Raw genomic sequence first — 16,200 nt, 5'->3', positions numbered from 1 at the left:
AGATCCATCGATTTTTCATATAACAAAACTCTTTCTCAATGTGAAAAAGAATTCTTTTATATCCGCCACTTGACACATCCCTGTTTTGATTCAAACTAGTATTATACCCGCACGCGTTGCGGCGCGTTAAACGATGAAAAAAATTAATTAGTTGTTGCAGGCAAACTAACAGTAATGTTGTATCAAATAATTGACATAAGCATGAATACACCTACATGCATGCCATGTAAAAAAATTTCAAAATATACTTTTCATATCAGAAGTATCCTTCTTGGGAATCATATGCTAAACTTGAGACAAACTATGGTTGAAATGTCTGCACCTGGAGGGTTGCATGGTTTATCCTCTGCTCAGATTGTAGTACGTATGACATAGAGGCTTGCCATGGTTCTGCTTATTGTGATATGACATAAATAAAACATTTGTGTGTTGTATCATTAAGCCCCATTGCTCCAATATGCATTCCTTTTCTTGTGCAGAAGTAGATCTTCCTGTTTGCATTATACCCAAGTCAAATAAAAGAACAATGAAAGCATTTGCTTGACTTAAAAAGTCAAAATGACCCACAAATGAGATTAAAAGACACTTAACTGGCCTGTTAGGAATTTTTAATAGATCTTACATTTGAAACTCTTGTTTGACATCTCTTTGTCTGTGTAGACGTATCAAAGAGTTGTGTTTTGTACATAGTATGCATTAAAATGTACCATAAACTTTCACGAAATGTACTTGTCTGCATTAAGTTAATTAAGAAAGAACCAAAGTGCATGCAAGTTTTGGATCAACATACCAAATGTATACTTCCAAGTATTCCCAAAACAAATTACGAAAAAAATAAGATTACTCTAAAGAATGTCACATGCTATACATGAGTAAATATAACCTAATTCACATGCTATACATATGCAAATACTACGTAATCACATTGAATAGTATCTAATAGTCATAGGGTAAATTGTTATTCTATTAAACTAATTCAGCTGAAAACAATAAACTGCATCATTCTATTATTATGTCGTTTTGGGATTTCGTTGAACACTTGGCGGGCACCAAAAACGCAAAGACATTAAGTTAACAAAACCCATTAGGAAACATCAAACACAAATGCATAATAAAAGCATCAAACGAATGCATCCGAAAGAAACAGAGAAACTACCCAATACATGCATTTGTCGCTAAGTAATGGCAAGAAAAAAGTGAAGCGTCAACAATAAGAACACGAACATAAGCGGAAACTGATTTAGCAGGAAATTAGAAAAAAGGAGGCACTTTTTGGTTTAAGTATTGTCTAATTTAAGTATAATCTAATCGAAGCAACAAAATGAGATTAACTGATTGTGCAGGAAAGAAGATGAAGGCAGTTGATTGTTAACCGGGTGATTGAAAAGTTGAAGTAAACGGTCATTAGTTGGTAATGGTGTGGAAGACCTCCGATTTAAGCAATAGTGTTTGATGGATGCTGCTCAACAGAGCAGAGAATATGAAGGAAGGAAGAAGATGCGGGCACTGATATATTTCTTTGTGTTAACTAACAACTTTTGTATTAAAAAGTTACCTCGAGAAAAAGATAGTTGTACACCACACTTAGACAGTTGATGAATAATACTTGAATGTGAGGCAACTACCATTTGCTAATATATACATATATATAATAGCCACATTTTACTATGTTTCCATTTTTTTAAACCATGCATTAGTTGTCACTCTCTATTTTCTCCACATTCTCTATATTTTTTTAATTTTGCATTGAAAATTTTCCATAAGTGTAGAATTTGTCCCCCCCCACCTGCCTTTACAAGATCAATGGTCATTAATCCAGCCTTTGTGTATATAACTGATCCATGTTGGCATATAACTTGGAGCACAATCTTGAGCAAACTACTACAAAAACCCTAATAGAATCCAATTTTGGTGTGCGTCATCCTTTTCCCTCTGATTCTTGTAACAAAATAGTGTAAAATCATGCCTTGGCTATTCGGATTCAAAGGAGAATCAGGGTTCTCAGCCAGAAACACAGCTGAGGATGTTACAAAAGGAGTTGATGGCCATGGCTTAACCGCCATCGTTACAGGTCTCTCTCTCTCTATATATATATATATGTGTGTGTATTTTGCAACTTATAGATCATTTTACTTCAAGAATTCATCTAGGACTTTAATTTATTTACTCACTAAAAACAAGTACACATGAAGTTTGAAAAGAATCTTGATTTGTTCTTTGTTGGTGATGAATAAATATTGTTTGTGATTTGATCTAGTTGCTTAAAGTTAGTACAAGTTGACTAATTAGGAGCAATCACAGCTTGTAAATTATTGAAACTTAATTCATGAAGTGGAACACAAAATTGGAAAATGTAGATAGGCTTTGCTAATGGGGCCCGGGGACCAACAAATACTCGTACTATGTCTTAAAACAATACTAATATTTAACGGTGTTCATCGCGTCAATCCGATCGAGTTTCAGGTTAATCGGGTCAGGTTAGTCGGGTTTTTCTTAGAAAATATCTAACCCACAACCCGACCCTATTAAGGTTCGGGTTAGTCGGGTTTGGGGTTTGTCGGGTCGGGTTAGTCGGGTTAATCGGGTTAACCATGCTACTTTATAACTTTAAGTTGTTTTTTGTGTTTATAACTTGTAGCTTGTAAATTTTATTATTCCACTCAATTTTTAATTTATTTTACAAGTAATTGTCTGGACTTGTAAACGAACCAAACGGACATAAAGAAAAGCATGTCTGTGTTCTTTCATTTAACTTTTAACGAACACGAACACGTAATCGAACAAATATTTGTGTTCATGTTCGTTAGTTAAAAACTAAACATGTTCGTGTTCGTTTATATTCATTCATTTAAAATCTAAACGAAGAATTCACGAACATAAATAAGCATAATTAAACAAAAATAAACAAATATGTACATACATTAACGAACACAAAAATACATTCACGAACATAAATGAACACATTTAAATAAACACAAACAAACAAATATAAAACATATTAGGAAGATATAATTACTAAATGTAAATAATATTTAAATCCTCTATAAAGCTTACATTATTGCATTTATAGTGCTTATTTCACCTTTTAATCATTGTATTTAAAGTTAAGTATCACCATTAATCGGGTTATTCGGGTTGACCGAAACCTGACTTTTTTTCAAAAATGAACCCGACACCCGACCCTATTAACTATTCGGGTTAACCCAAATAACCCGATTAATACTTTTTGACTCTGTTTAACCCGACCCGAATTTGCTTATTCGGGTTCGGATCAGATTAATCGGGTTCGGGTATTTTGTATACCCCTACTAATATTAGTCTATTATTCGATTTGTCCATGGCAATAAAGTTATATAAATTAATGTTCGAACTTTGAAAACTCACGTCTTGCCCAATTATATTTGCCCAATTGGAAAACTTATTTTGTTGTAGAATAATAGTTCATATTATACTAAACAGCATAACTACAGTTTACACGTGACATAATTATTAATACTCTACCTATATTATATTTTGTTGTATCTTAAGAACTCTATTCACAGTAATTATGTAAACGTCACCGTGTGGACTTTTTTTTCACTTCGTATACTTCGAACGCTTAAGGTTTTTTGTATCTGATCTCAACCCTATATGTAATAATTAATTTTCATCGTCTAAAAATATTGATGTTTCCAGGACCTACGAGTGGTATAGGCCTAGAAACCGTTCGTGTGCTGGCTTTGCGTGGTGTACATGTAGTTATGGCGGCTAGGAATGTGGAAGCTGCTACAAAATGTAAGGAAACCATAATAAAGGGTTGCCCTGGTGCTACCATTGATGTTATGGAGCTTGATCTAAGTTCATTGGAATCTGTCACAAACTTTGCAAATGAGTACATTTCCATGAATCTACCCCTCAACATCCTTATGTAAGATACATTACACTTTTCATTGATCGTATCTAAAATTTGATTAAAATATACAATTCTCTAAACAATTGATTTTGTCATTTTAGTTGTAATGCAGCGGTGTTCAATCCTCCATTTACCCTTACCAAAGACGGAATTGAGAGCCAATTTGCAACTAACTATCTTGGTATGTCTCTGACCAATGTTTTCATGTATTGTGTATGATTCGTTTCACATGTAATGTGTTTGTATCTCTTAGGAAAGATTTTCACAATGGAAAGCATGTTTTCGTCTTATAATTTAGGGCACTTTCATCTGACGAATCTGTTGTTGGATACGATGAAAAGTACTGTTAAGAACCGTGGACAAGAAGGGAGGATTGTTTTAGTTTCATCAGAAGTTCATAAAGTCACGACTTACAAAGGAGGGATCATGTTTGACAAGCTAAATGATGAAAAAAGGTAGTAACCATTATGTATATCTTCCGTATTACAGATTAAAACATAGCCTACATTTAAAATGAAGATTTTTCTAGATTTGGTACATTTAGTGTACTAGAATTCACATAATATCGTTTTCTCAACTTTTTAGTTACAATGGTTTCAATGCTTATGGGCAATCAAAGCTTGCTAACATTTTGCACGCTAAGGAACTAGCAAAGCGCCTCAAGGTAAATTTACGGTCGTTGCTTAGTTATTTTGTGACAAACTAAATGTTTATCATGAGTATATATAGGAAGAAGGGGCTGACATAACTGTCAATGCATTGCATCCTGGAGTCATTGCAACCAATCTTTCACGTAACTCGATCTTTATTACAGGTAATTACAAATTATTCCACTTTGGTTTTTCATAACAGTTATCATTTTTCTTGTTCATGATGTTAAGTTTATTTTTCAACTTTCTTGACATATATAGTTTTCATACATGGAATCTTCAAACATGTTCAAAAGAATGTCCAACAGGTTTGTTCCTTTTCTCTTTTTGCATCTTTTCCTATTTTCATTTTGTTGATATATGGACTAAATGAGAGAGTACAGCCATAAAATGTAAGTGATAACTGGCCATTGTTACTAAAATTTGGTTTTAGGGAGCTTCAACCACATGTTATTTGGCATTAAACCCAAAGGTGAAAGGAGTCAGCGGCGAGTATTTTGCTGACAATAATGTGGCAAAATCAAGCAGTGAGGCCAATGATGCCGAGTTGGCAAAGAAACTATGGGAATTCAGTATGGAGTTGACCAAGTCAAAGTGAGTTAAAAAAGTTTAATACGGTGTAATGTGCACGTATCCAGTTATATGTAATGTTGTTGTATTTGAATATGTTTGTTGAAATATATGCCTATTTTAGTTTTAATGTCAAACATATGTTTGTATAAATATTTGTTAAAAGGTATTGTTTTTTTTTTCATCAGCAACGCGCATGCAGTCGTGTTGATTAGCCATCGTCATTCAGATCAGTCCTTTTCTTTTGCTTGTTCTCTTCTTCTTCTTTGTTGAAGTTTTATCCCCTGCTAGGCCGATATGTGCCAACCGTCACTAGTCACATTTCATTAAATATTATTATCGGCTAATAAATCATGGTTTAGGTTATTCATACTTTATTTTACAAAGTATTACTGAAACTAATTATTTTTTCACTTTATAGAACTAAGGCTACCGAGCTTTGTAACCATGTATATGTATTTAGTTATTCTGTGAGAAAACTTAAACCAGGGTTGGTAAGCTTGGATGTATTCTTAGAATATATAAGAAAAATCTTTATACTATTAACTAATGCAGCAATGTTTTGCATATGTTATTTAAAAACTATAATAACCATGTGCTAATTGGTTTCCAGCATAAAATATACACCAGCTGTTCTAGAAACACTTTGGCGGAGTCAATGGTCAACACAAGTGGAATGCTTGTTCACATCTTCAACTTGAAGTCATTTGATTTTCCATACAAAAGAGACTAGAGAGTGTACGTATAAAGTCATAACAATTAACAGTCAAAACTTGATCTTGCTCTCATTTCTTCACTTCAAACTATTGTGATCTATTCACAGATTTGGTGTCAAATCACTACAAAAACCATAAAAGTCTTCCAATTTTGGGGTCAAACAAGTGTAAAAAAAGATGGAACCGAGAGTCGGTTTGCAACTAACTATCTTGGTATGCCTTTAACCAATGTTATCATGTATTTTGTCACACTTTTGTGTCTCCCAGGAGACGATTTTCTTAATGAAAATCACGCTTTCTTCTTATGATCTAGGACACCTCCATTTGACAAATCTATTGTTAGATACGATGAAAACTACTGCTAAAAAGTGTGACAAGAAGGGAGGATTGTTTTAGTTTCATCAGAAGTTCATAGGGTGGCTTACAAAGGAGGAATCACTAGCATGTTTTCATTATTACTGTATGTCTAGTTTCTTTATTACAAATCAAAATAGGATCCGCTTAAACAATCCAACCTTAACAAGAATTGGCTGAATGTGATAACATTCGAGTACTAGAATTCACCTAACATCCATCGTCAACTTTGCTACAATAGCTTCTATGCTTATGGGCAATCAAAGCTTGCTAATACTCTACACGCTAAGGAGCTAACACGGCGCCTCAAGGTATCTGTTAGGATTGATAATTTTGTCAATATATATACATGTTGTTGCTAAGTTATGTTGTGACAAATGGCTTGGTTATCATTAAGTACAGGAAGAAGGGTCGAACATAACTATCAATGCATTGCATCCTGGAGTCATTGAAACCAATCTTTCACGCCACTCGAGCTTTATTTCAGGTAATTACAAGGTTTTTGAAAAAGTGTGATCCTTTTTCTTGCTTATGATGTTAAGTATATATATAATATATCTTGCTACTTTCTTGACATAGATTGCATATATGGATTCTTCAGACACCTTCGAAAGAATAACCCACAGGTTTGTTCCTATTGTCTTTTTGCATCCCTTCCTATTTTTATTTTCTAAATGATAACTGATAATTGTTACTTGATTTTGGTTTCAGGGAGCTTCAACCGCGTGTTATGTGGCAATAAACCCAAAGGTGAAAAGAGTTAGTGGCGAGTATTTTGCTGACAACAACATGGTGAAACCGAGCAGTAAGGCTAAAGATGTTGATTTGGCAAAGAAGCTATGGGAATACGGTATGGAGTTAACCAAGTCAAAGCGAACTAGACAAGTTTAGTTGATGGTTTTGCATGATTTCTATAAAATCTACACGATGTGGTTTTACTTCATTGGATTCAAACCCAGGACGTATGAGCATTTAACAGACTTTATCAGTACTATTGGCCATCAACACCGGTACTCAAAGATTTCAAAGAAAGATTAAGTTGTCTAGCTATCCAATTTCTTTACAGGGAACATATTTTGGCATGTAACAAAAGCGACCTTCAATTGTTGAAATAATAATTAACTAGGTAACATAACGCCACTCATTGCACCGACACTACAAGGCGAGTTTTGTCGGTATCAGTTCAGTTTGTTATGGCACCGACACTAAATCCAAACAATAAATATGTGAATGTTTAAAAAAGTATCGACACACATACATCTTATGATTAAAACGACACAAATTCGGTTAGTATCCGTTATAGGGCTGTTCACGAGTCGAGCCCGGGTGGTTTCGAGCTCGGGCTCGAAATTAAATGGGGCAACTCAACTAAGGCTCTAGCTCGATTTTGAAGTTGAACGAGATTAACATTTAGCCAACGAGTCGAGCCATGATCGAGCCGAGCCTAGGTTGATTTTGGCTCGGTTACAAAAATGAGTCAACTCAGCTCAGGATGTTCCAAATCAAGTTTTTTTAGCTAGTTTTATTTGAGCTTTTATCGAGCGAGCCCGAGCTTCGAGCCTCGAGCTTTTTAAACAGCCATAATCCATTACGGTACCGACACTAAATCCATAAACTAACTTTAAAAGAAACATGTATAAAACAAAATTCAATGAAGCTCGAGCGTTGTGGCGGCTAGTCGACGCGAATTCAATCGGCGTCAGCTAGATTCTTTGCGGTACCGGAAGTAAACACAAAAATTAAATTCTTAAATTGACCATATTTAAAACATAAAAGAAAGAACAAAAATTCAATAAAACCCGGGCGTTTCGAAAACTATTCGACGTGAATTCAATCAGTAACGGTTAGGTTCGTTACGGTACCGGAACTAAGCCCGAAAAATAAACTCATAAAGTTAGCATATTTAAAACAAAAGGAACAACAAAACTCGATAAAACTCAGACATTACGGCACAAATTCAACTTACTATATGTTAGTGTACCTTTCTTTTCAAATAATAAGTGTAAGTATAATTTCAGAGCAATGATCAACAATAATCATGTTACTATCATCCCTTATAGCCTCTCTCAAAGAATCAACAACTCAATCCAACTTATCAAAAGCCTTCAACACATTCTCTTTGATAATAATCCACAAACCATTCATCTTATCACACTCACTAGCTTCTTTAATCGCATGCTGCACCCAAATGAACGCACTTTCACAAGGCAAACAGCTGCACGCCTACGCAATTTCATCTGGGTTTCACTCGTCCCCTATTTTAGTCCCAAAATTAGCCACATTTTACTCTGTTTCTAATCTTTTAAACGATGCGTTCATTGTTGTTAAAAGTTGTCATTTTTTACACCCTTTGCCTTGGAATGTGGTGATTTCTGGGTATGTGAAAGCTGGGTTTTGTAAAGATGGGTTGTTGGTGTATCGAAAGATGGTTTCGAAAGGGGTTAAACCCGATAATTTTACCTATCCGTCAGTTCTTAAAGCGTGTGGTGAAGAATTTGATTTGCGGTTTGGGAGGGAGGTTCATGGGTGTGTTGTGGAGTCCGGGTTGGAGTGGAATTTGTTCGTGTGTAACGCGTTGGTGTTTATGTATGCAAAATGTGGTGAATTGGACGGCGTAAGGTGTTCGATGAAATGCCGGTGAGAGATTGTGTGTCTTGGAATTCGATGATTTCGGGGTATGCGTGTAAGGGTATGTGGAGAGAGGTGTTTGAGGTTTTCGAGTGGATGGAGAATGAAAATGTGGAAGTGAATATGATCATTTGGAATACAGTTGCTGGAGGGTACTTGAAGACCGGTAAGTATAGACAAGTGTTGAAGTTAATGTCTCGGTTGAAGGCGTGTGAATTGGATTCGGTGGCGGTGATTAATGGTTTGGGTGCGTGTTCTCATATCGGTGCGTTGAATATAGGTAAGGAAATTCATGGTCTAGCTATTAGAACTTGTTGTCATGATTATGATAATGTTAAAAACGAGTTAATCACGATGTACTCAAGGTGTAAGGATCTTAAATATGCTTGTATTGTATTCGATTTGGTTGAAAACAAGAGTGTGATCACTTGGAACTCGATAATATCAGGTTTTGCACATTGTGACAACTCAGAGGACGCCACGTTTCTATTTCGCGAAATGTTGGTTTCCAATATCAACCCGAATTATGTGACGATAGCAAGCATACTTCCCGTTTGTGCTCGAGTAGCAAATCTACAGCACGGTAAAGAATTCCATTGTTACATTACGAAACATGAAGAGTTTAAAGACTATTTATTACTATTTAACTCACTTATCGACATGTATGCAAGATCGGGTAAAATATTGCTTGCTAAAAGACTGTTTGACTCTCTGACTTATATAGATGAAGTGACCTACACTTCACTCATAGCTGGTTATGGAATACAAGGCGAGGGTCAAATGGCTGTTGACTTGTTTGAAGAAGTGATTCAGTCAAACGTAAAACCAGACCATGTGACCATGGTTGCGGTTCTGTCAGCTTGTAGTCATTCGGCTCTTGTTGACCAAGGTCAAACTTTATTCAAAAAGATGTATGACGAGTATAATATAAACCCTCGTTTGGAGCATTATTCGTGTATGCTTGATCTTTATGCGAGAGCTGGATTATTAAGTAAAGCAAAAGGAATCATAAGTACAATGCCGTATGCGCCGACGCCTGCCATGTGGGCGACTGTGATTGGAGGGTGTAGAATCCATGGAAACAAAGAGTTAGGAGAATTTGCAGCTGAAAAGCTGTTGGAAATGAGACCGCGAAATGCAGGATATTATGTTTTGATGGCTAATTTGTATGCTGATTACGGGTGTTGGGAAAAGCTAGCTAAAGTTCGGGTTTTGATGAGGGAATTGGGTGTGAATAAGGTCCCCGGTTGTGCTTGGTTAGATGTAGGGTCGGGATTTACCGAGTTTTTGGTGGCGGATACTAGGAATATTAAGGCGGTTGAGGTTTATAATTTGTTGGATGGATTGAGTCAACAGTTGAAAGAAGCTGGTTATATTATGTCTTCTGATAAAGATGAGTTTATGGAGGCATAAAATGATGATAACATGTGAGAAGGTTTATCTGCTTGTTTAGGTATGTTTGGGTGTATGAGTTAAATACATGCAACATGGATGTGTTAGCTGTAGTACTATTTGAATATATTGATTACTAAGTGTGTTATACAAGAGGAAATTTTTTATTATCATTTTTGAAATCTAATAACACCATAGTTCATATGTAACCAGCAAAATTTATAATATCAAGTATACACATTTTTATATTTTTGACATAAATATCTTTCTCATTTGTGAGAATTTAGGTTATGAGAGTTTGATGTGCAAAAGGGTAGAATGGTCATAATAAGTAAATATGAAGTCATAAGTGCTACAAATGTTTGTATTTGATATTACAATTTTTTAGTTGAGTAAATATCATATGAGTATATCTGAAATTAGCCCTATATGTAAACAAAAGAAAGGAAAATGTTACTACCCAAAAAATTTAGTCCTTGTTTAATGTAAAGAAATTTCATTTATTATTTTATTTTTAAGAAATTTCCAATGCTCTTAAATGGGGTCATGTATCCCAAGCCACCATTGCTGACCAACATTTTTGTATGAGTGGAAGATATTGTTTTACATATTTCTCTTTTGTTTTTATTATAAGTCAATGTTTAAAAAGTCATGCAGGAAATTTCTTCCTTATTTACTGTATCATTTCTTCATTAATATTAATTTGGGTACCACATCATCTCACACCTCTGTATATTCTCCAGTTATACAGATCAGAGCACATCAATGAAATCTTCATCGTCTTATTCTCAACCCACACCAGCCACTTCTTCTCAGTCATGTAACTGTGATGTATTTCTTAGTTTTAGAGGAGAAGATACCCGCAAGACCTTTGTAGATCATCTCTACGCAGCCCTTGTAGATCGAAATATCTGTACTTACAAGGATGATGAAGCACTTGCCCGAGGTGAATCCATCCGTCAATCCCTCTTCGAGGCTATCAAAGGATCGCAAATTGCTGTCATTATATTCTCAAAAAGTTATGCAGACTCTTCTTGGTGCTTGGAAGAACTTGCATATATTATGAAGTGCAAGGATCAAAGAGGGCTAATTGTTATGCCAATATTTTATGACGTGGTTCCCTCGGAAGTCAGGAAACAAGAAGGGGACTTCGGAAGAGGATTTGCCAAACAAGAGGTGCGGAATTTTAACAAAGTAGAATCATGGAAAAAAGCACTTGTTGATGCCTGTGAAATTGCTGGATGGGAACCAATAAACATTGCAAACGGGTACTTTACTTTCGTTACTATTTGAAACGTTTTTACGTATGCTTAAGCACAATGGCGTTATAACAAGTATGTGTAAAGTCGATTTTGGTGTAGTGGTCCTGGTTTATTTACAGATCTAAGTTGCATTATAAAGCATTACCTTATTTTGTTGGTCATTACTGCAAATAAATGTGAGCGTACACTAATTATCTATCTATATTTGATATGCAGACATGAATCGAAAGTAATCAAAGAAATTGTTGATTCAATTTCTGATAAGTTGTTTTCCATAGATTCATGTGTTGATGAAGACCTTGTTGGGATGAGTACTCGCTTGCAAGAGCTGGAAGCACAAATAGATATCGAATCACATGATATGCGCATGGTTGGGGTATGGGGGATCGGGGGCAGTGGTAAGACTACTCTAGCATCTTCACTTTATATGAAAATGAATCGCCATTTTCAAGGTCATTGCATTATTGACAATATTCGAGAGGAATCAAGCAAACATGGTGTAAAAACTCTGCAAGAAAATTTTCTATCAAGACTTTCGAAAACGAAAATGGAATTGCAGAGTGTTGAAGAAGGAAAACACATGATAAGAAGTAGGCTAAAACATAGAAATGTCTTCATTCTTCTTGATGACATCGACGATTGTAAGCAACTAGAAGCTTTAGTTGGATCACATAATTGGTTTGGTAGTGGGAGCCGAATAATAATTACAACTAGAGACGAACATTTGCTAATAGCCCACAAGGTAGACCTTGTATATCCTGTCACATTATTCTCACATGAAGAGGGTCTTATGCTTTTTAATAAGCATGCATATAACAAAGAGAACCCTGTAAATGATTATGAGATGCCTTCCTCACATGTGGTTTCATATGCTGCCGGGCTTCCATTAGCACTCAAAGTTTTAGGTTCCTTTTTATATGACAAAAACAAGAAGGAATGGTTGAGTTCATTGTCTAGACTAAAAGACATTCCAGAAACGGAAATTGTCGAAAAGCTCAAAATTAGTTATGATGGACTTAAAACTGTGGAGAAACAATTATTCTTGGATATTGCATGTTTCTTTAGAGGGAAAAGCACAAAAAACACTTATTATCATATTGATGATGCAATGGAGGTATTTGAAGCTTGTGGTTATCACCCTGATATAGGAATAAAGGTGTTAAGACAAAAGGCTCTCATAACTATTGTGGACGGTAAGTTTGATATGCATGATCTAGTCCAAGAAATGGGACATTACATTGTTAGAGGGAAGCATCCTAACAATCCTGAAAAACATAGTAGAGTTTGGAAAGATGAAGAAATCGTAAACATGTGTCTTGGGGATGCAACAATGGTATATATTAAGTTATCCAACTTTTCAAAATACAAACTATATTTGATGCACACGTTCATGTATACACACTCTCTTTTAACTCAATCATACATTTGTTTTCCTATATTATAGGAAAATGACAAAACTGAGGCGATACAACATCTACATCACTTTCCTCCTTATGGTCATTTATCACTGTTTTGTAAGAGTGTATCAAACATGAAGAAACTAAGGTGGCTTAGTTTGACTCTATACAATAATTGTAACGAGAATGTTGAAGGGCCTACTTTTCTTTCAAATGAGTTGCAATATATTAGATGGTACAGTTATTCCAGAAGTCCATTTCCGGACCGTTTCCAACCTATGAAGCTTGTTGATCTTAAACTGTCTCACAGCTTGCAAAAACAACTTTGGAAAGGTTACAAGGTATTTCAGTTCCTTATTTAATTAAAATATAAAATCAAGAGGATCTGGGGTGGCTAATTCAATTCACACCTTAATAATTGGCGTACATGTATTAATACAACCTCTAAAGAGGGGCGATTAGAACTTGTCGTATGCTCTTGTTTATGTTATATTATTATTATAATAGTGTGTGTGTGTGTGTGATATATACATATATATGTATATGGGGCTACAACACCATTACACCCCTAAAACAAAAACCCACATTTTGCTGACTGGGCGCCACATGGCGCAAGTCGCCCCATTTTGTAGCCCCTCCACTACACATAGCCTAATAGTTATCATAAATTATGTTATTAACTTGTGTATTCTTTTACATATTAATTAGCATCTACCCCGTTTGAAAGTGCTTGAACTCCAATACATGAAGAATCTACTCAGCACGCCAAATTTTGATGGAATCCCATGTCTTCAAAAGTTGACACTCTATAAGTGTGAAGAGTTACAAGAAATTCACCCATCACTTGGAAAGCATGCCAGTCTTGAACATATTAGTGTGTCATATTGTTGCAAGTTAAGAAAATTTCCAACGATTGTCCATATGGGAAAACTAGAGACCCTTAGAATCACACGTTGCCACAAAAGTTTGGGGTTCCCAGAGATCAAATCAAACATGAAAAGCTTGGTAAAGTTATACTTGGGTAATATGGGGATAGATGTTCTCCTCGCATCAATTGGAGACCGATGTCCCAACCTTATCTCTCTAGACTTGGTTAACTGTTCTTACTTACAGAACAAAGAAGTCAACTTTTATGGATTAAAACATTTAGAAGAGTTCAGATTATATGGACCGAATCGTTTGAAGATGCTTGACCATATTTGTTGCTCATGGCCGATTAGTAAAGCCGTTTGTGGAAGAGATTGGTATAGAAGTCGACTTTCTAACTTTTGGTTGCGGTTGGTGTTCCCGCAATTGACACATAACTTACAAAAGTTGGATCTCGGTTGCTGCCATTTAAAAGATGGAGAAATCCCATGTGATATTGGTAAATTAGTCAACTTAGAAGAGTTAAATCTAGTACACAATGATTTTACGCGATTAGATTTTAGCCTCTTGCAACTTACTCGACTCAAAATCCTTACCATTACTTATTGCAAGCGGCTTGTTGAATTGCCCAAGCTCCCACAAGGTATGGTTATTCTCATAGCAGACTATTGCAAATCGCTTGCAACAGTTGGAGATTTTTACACGAATTGTAAATGGTTATGTCATGTCTCACTTGTGAGAGGAGGTGATGTAATTGATGGCAGCAGATTACTACATTCCATGCTGACCATGCTTGAGGTATGCAATTAATTTGTATAGCCTTTTGCCTTTTTTTTGAATATTTATTAATTAGGATCAACTGAATTTGTGTTTATTAATTAGGTAAATGCTATTAAAAAACACTCGATGATTTTGAAACTTGAAGGCCTTGAGGTTGCAAAGGGGTTTAGACCTCCACTTCTTAGAGGAAGTAGATGTAGATTAAAACTTCCAGAAAATTGGTTCAACGATTTTTCTGGATTTTTAATGTGCGCGGTTGGGGCATATGACCATTCCTATTATGCAGAAATGATAAGTATGGAGCAGGTGAATAGTGGTATGGATTCTGAAGATGATGTGATCTGGGAAGAGAGTGATAGTGATCAAAGAACATTAGTTTGGTATGTTCCATTTGCTTCATTAAGTCACATTGCATGGTGGGACTCGACACACAAAGAGATTTTGTTCTCCTTGGGACTTGGAGATGCTTATCGGTCATTTAGTGGGTTTGGAGTTAGATTGGTTGCCATGAAAACCGGAAGTGGTCCGTTAGAAACTGAAATATCTAATTATGTACCTAACTTCAGTATTGTACAAGACTCGCAATATGCTTTAAAGATCATGTTCACATATAAGTATGAAATTGTGCTGAGTGGGGGTACGCACTTTGAAGATGACATGGATTGGATTGAGGATCGACTCAAACCCAACCAGCAACAATTTTATCCAGGTTCTTAAGTTTAAAAGTAGTATTTAAATATGATAGCAAAGTAACTTTATTATTTCTATGAGCTACTTATTTAATTATAAGTATGCATTTCATGTTTCACAGCTTGTATCGTTTGTTAAATCTTCTAGTTTAACCCCTTTGACCCGTTACAGAAAAACAAATTAACAACGCATTTGTAAAAAAAATGGGTGGAAGTTGCTACCTCAAAGTAATACCACACACCTCCAAATACAAAAGAAATCATTGATCTAACTAAAAAGTGCATGTTTAACTTGTTACACATCCCACTCATTTTGTCATTCTGCACACGGGTTGAACAACCACGATTTAGAACATCCACGTCGGGCTATATGTCTAAAGGTTTGATTCCTTGTGGCAGCCTGCAAACTTGGAGGGAACCAGACTTCACCATTGTGGAGCATTGAGGATTGTTACATGTTTGGCTCTAGTTCGTAGCAGACTTGGAGTATGGGTCCCTCTTCTCTCTTATACACACCCATATTTTATAATATACACATATGCATACATATTTAATACTTTTTAATAGGGTTTGTAAACGTTAATTGTTGTGAACGAAAGTGGGGTTTTTTGAGAAAAAATTGAAATATGGCATTGCGATTATATGGCGATTTGTATGTGTTTGTTGTTGTGGATGCTCCAAGAAGTTTGACTTGACACGATGCAAAAAACAAAAAGACCTACTAAAATAAATTATAACTATGAGTTTTTTTCTTGGTTTTACATAAAAGAGAGTCATGTTCCTCTTTCAATCTTCTATCATTTCTTTCTCTATAATAATTCCTTCATTGTTGCATTCAAATTATCTTATAATCAATCACAGTTTAAAAGAGGACAAATACCACAAAAAACTAACATACAGATAGAGATCTTATTCGAGTTTGTTACTTAATAGTCTTTTGTAATTGTGGGAGGGGGTAAGTGTAAGTTCTATTTCTATAAATAAGGGTTAATAGTTAATTAGA

At 35.4% G+C, this 16,200-nt stretch overlaps 3 protein-coding genes, 1 long non-coding RNA gene and 1 pseudogene across 5 annotated transcripts; 4 read left to right on the top strand and 1 right to left on the bottom strand.

Annotated features, from left to right (window-relative positions):
• Positions 1 to 166: 166 nt before the first annotated feature.
• Positions 167 to 1,384, bottom strand: LOC143627223 (uncharacterized). Its single transcript, XR_013152558.1, has 2 exons — positions 917 to 1,384; positions 167 to 883 (listed from the first exon to the last, which is right to left on the bottom strand). It is a non-coding gene; the product is annotated as an uncharacterized LOC143627223 (long non-coding RNA).
• Positions 1,385 to 1,829: 445 nt separating this feature from the next.
• LOC143627309 (short-chain dehydrogenase TIC 32, chloroplastic-like) lies at positions 1,830 to 5,461 on the top strand. Its single transcript, XM_077097159.1, has 8 exons — positions 1,830 to 2,071; positions 3,676 to 3,907; positions 3,994 to 4,073; positions 4,191 to 4,347; positions 4,478 to 4,556; positions 4,622 to 4,706; positions 4,804 to 4,850; positions 4,976 to 5,461. The coding sequence occupies exons 1-8, from the start codon at positions 1,963 to 1,965 to the stop codon at positions 5,138 to 5,140; spliced, it is 954 nt and encodes a 317-aa protein (XP_076953274.1). The 5' UTR covers positions 1,830 to 1,962; the 3' UTR covers positions 5,141 to 5,461.
• A 544-nt stretch (positions 5,462 to 6,005) lies between these two features.
• On the top strand, positions 6,006 to 7,176 carry LOC143627255 (short-chain dehydrogenase TIC 32, chloroplastic-like). The gene is made up of 5 exons (XM_077097122.1): positions 6,006 to 6,041; positions 6,386 to 6,493; positions 6,585 to 6,669; positions 6,762 to 6,808; positions 6,894 to 7,176. The coding sequence occupies exons 1-5, from the start codon at positions 6,006 to 6,008 to the stop codon at positions 7,071 to 7,073; spliced, it is 456 nt and encodes a 151-aa protein (XP_076953237.1). The 3' UTR covers positions 7,074 to 7,176.
• Positions 7,177 to 8,191: 1,015 nt separating this feature from the next.
• Positions 8,192 to 11,202, top strand: LOC143627294 (pentatricopeptide repeat-containing protein At1g71490 pseudogene; annotated as a pseudogene). Its single transcript, XR_013152572.1, has 2 exons — positions 8,192 to 10,263; positions 11,080 to 11,202. The product of XR_013152572.1 is annotated as a pentatricopeptide repeat-containing protein At1g71490 pseudogene (transcript).
• On the top strand, positions 10,688 to 15,658 carry LOC143627307 (TMV resistance protein N-like). Its single transcript, XM_077097157.1, has 5 exons — positions 10,688 to 11,470; positions 11,681 to 12,797; positions 12,909 to 13,202; positions 13,570 to 14,526; positions 14,611 to 15,658. Exons 1-5 carry the CDS (start codon positions 10,968 to 10,970, stop codon positions 15,223 to 15,225), a joined length of 3,486 nt encoding a protein of 1,161 aa, XP_076953272.1. The 5' UTR covers positions 10,688 to 10,967; the 3' UTR covers positions 15,226 to 15,658.
• Positions 15,659 to 16,200: the final 542 nt, after the last annotated feature.

This window comes from Bidens hawaiensis, unplaced genomic scaffold, assembly GCF_021521415.1.
Source record: "Bidens hawaiensis isolate Kalapana, Puna unplaced genomic scaffold, B.hawaiensis_p1.1 tig00004618_1, whole genome shotgun sequence".
Taxonomy (NCBI): domain Eukaryota; kingdom Viridiplantae; phylum Streptophyta; class Magnoliopsida; order Asterales; family Asteraceae; genus Bidens; species Bidens hawaiensis.
This window is presented reverse-complemented; position numbering and strand designations above follow the sequence as displayed.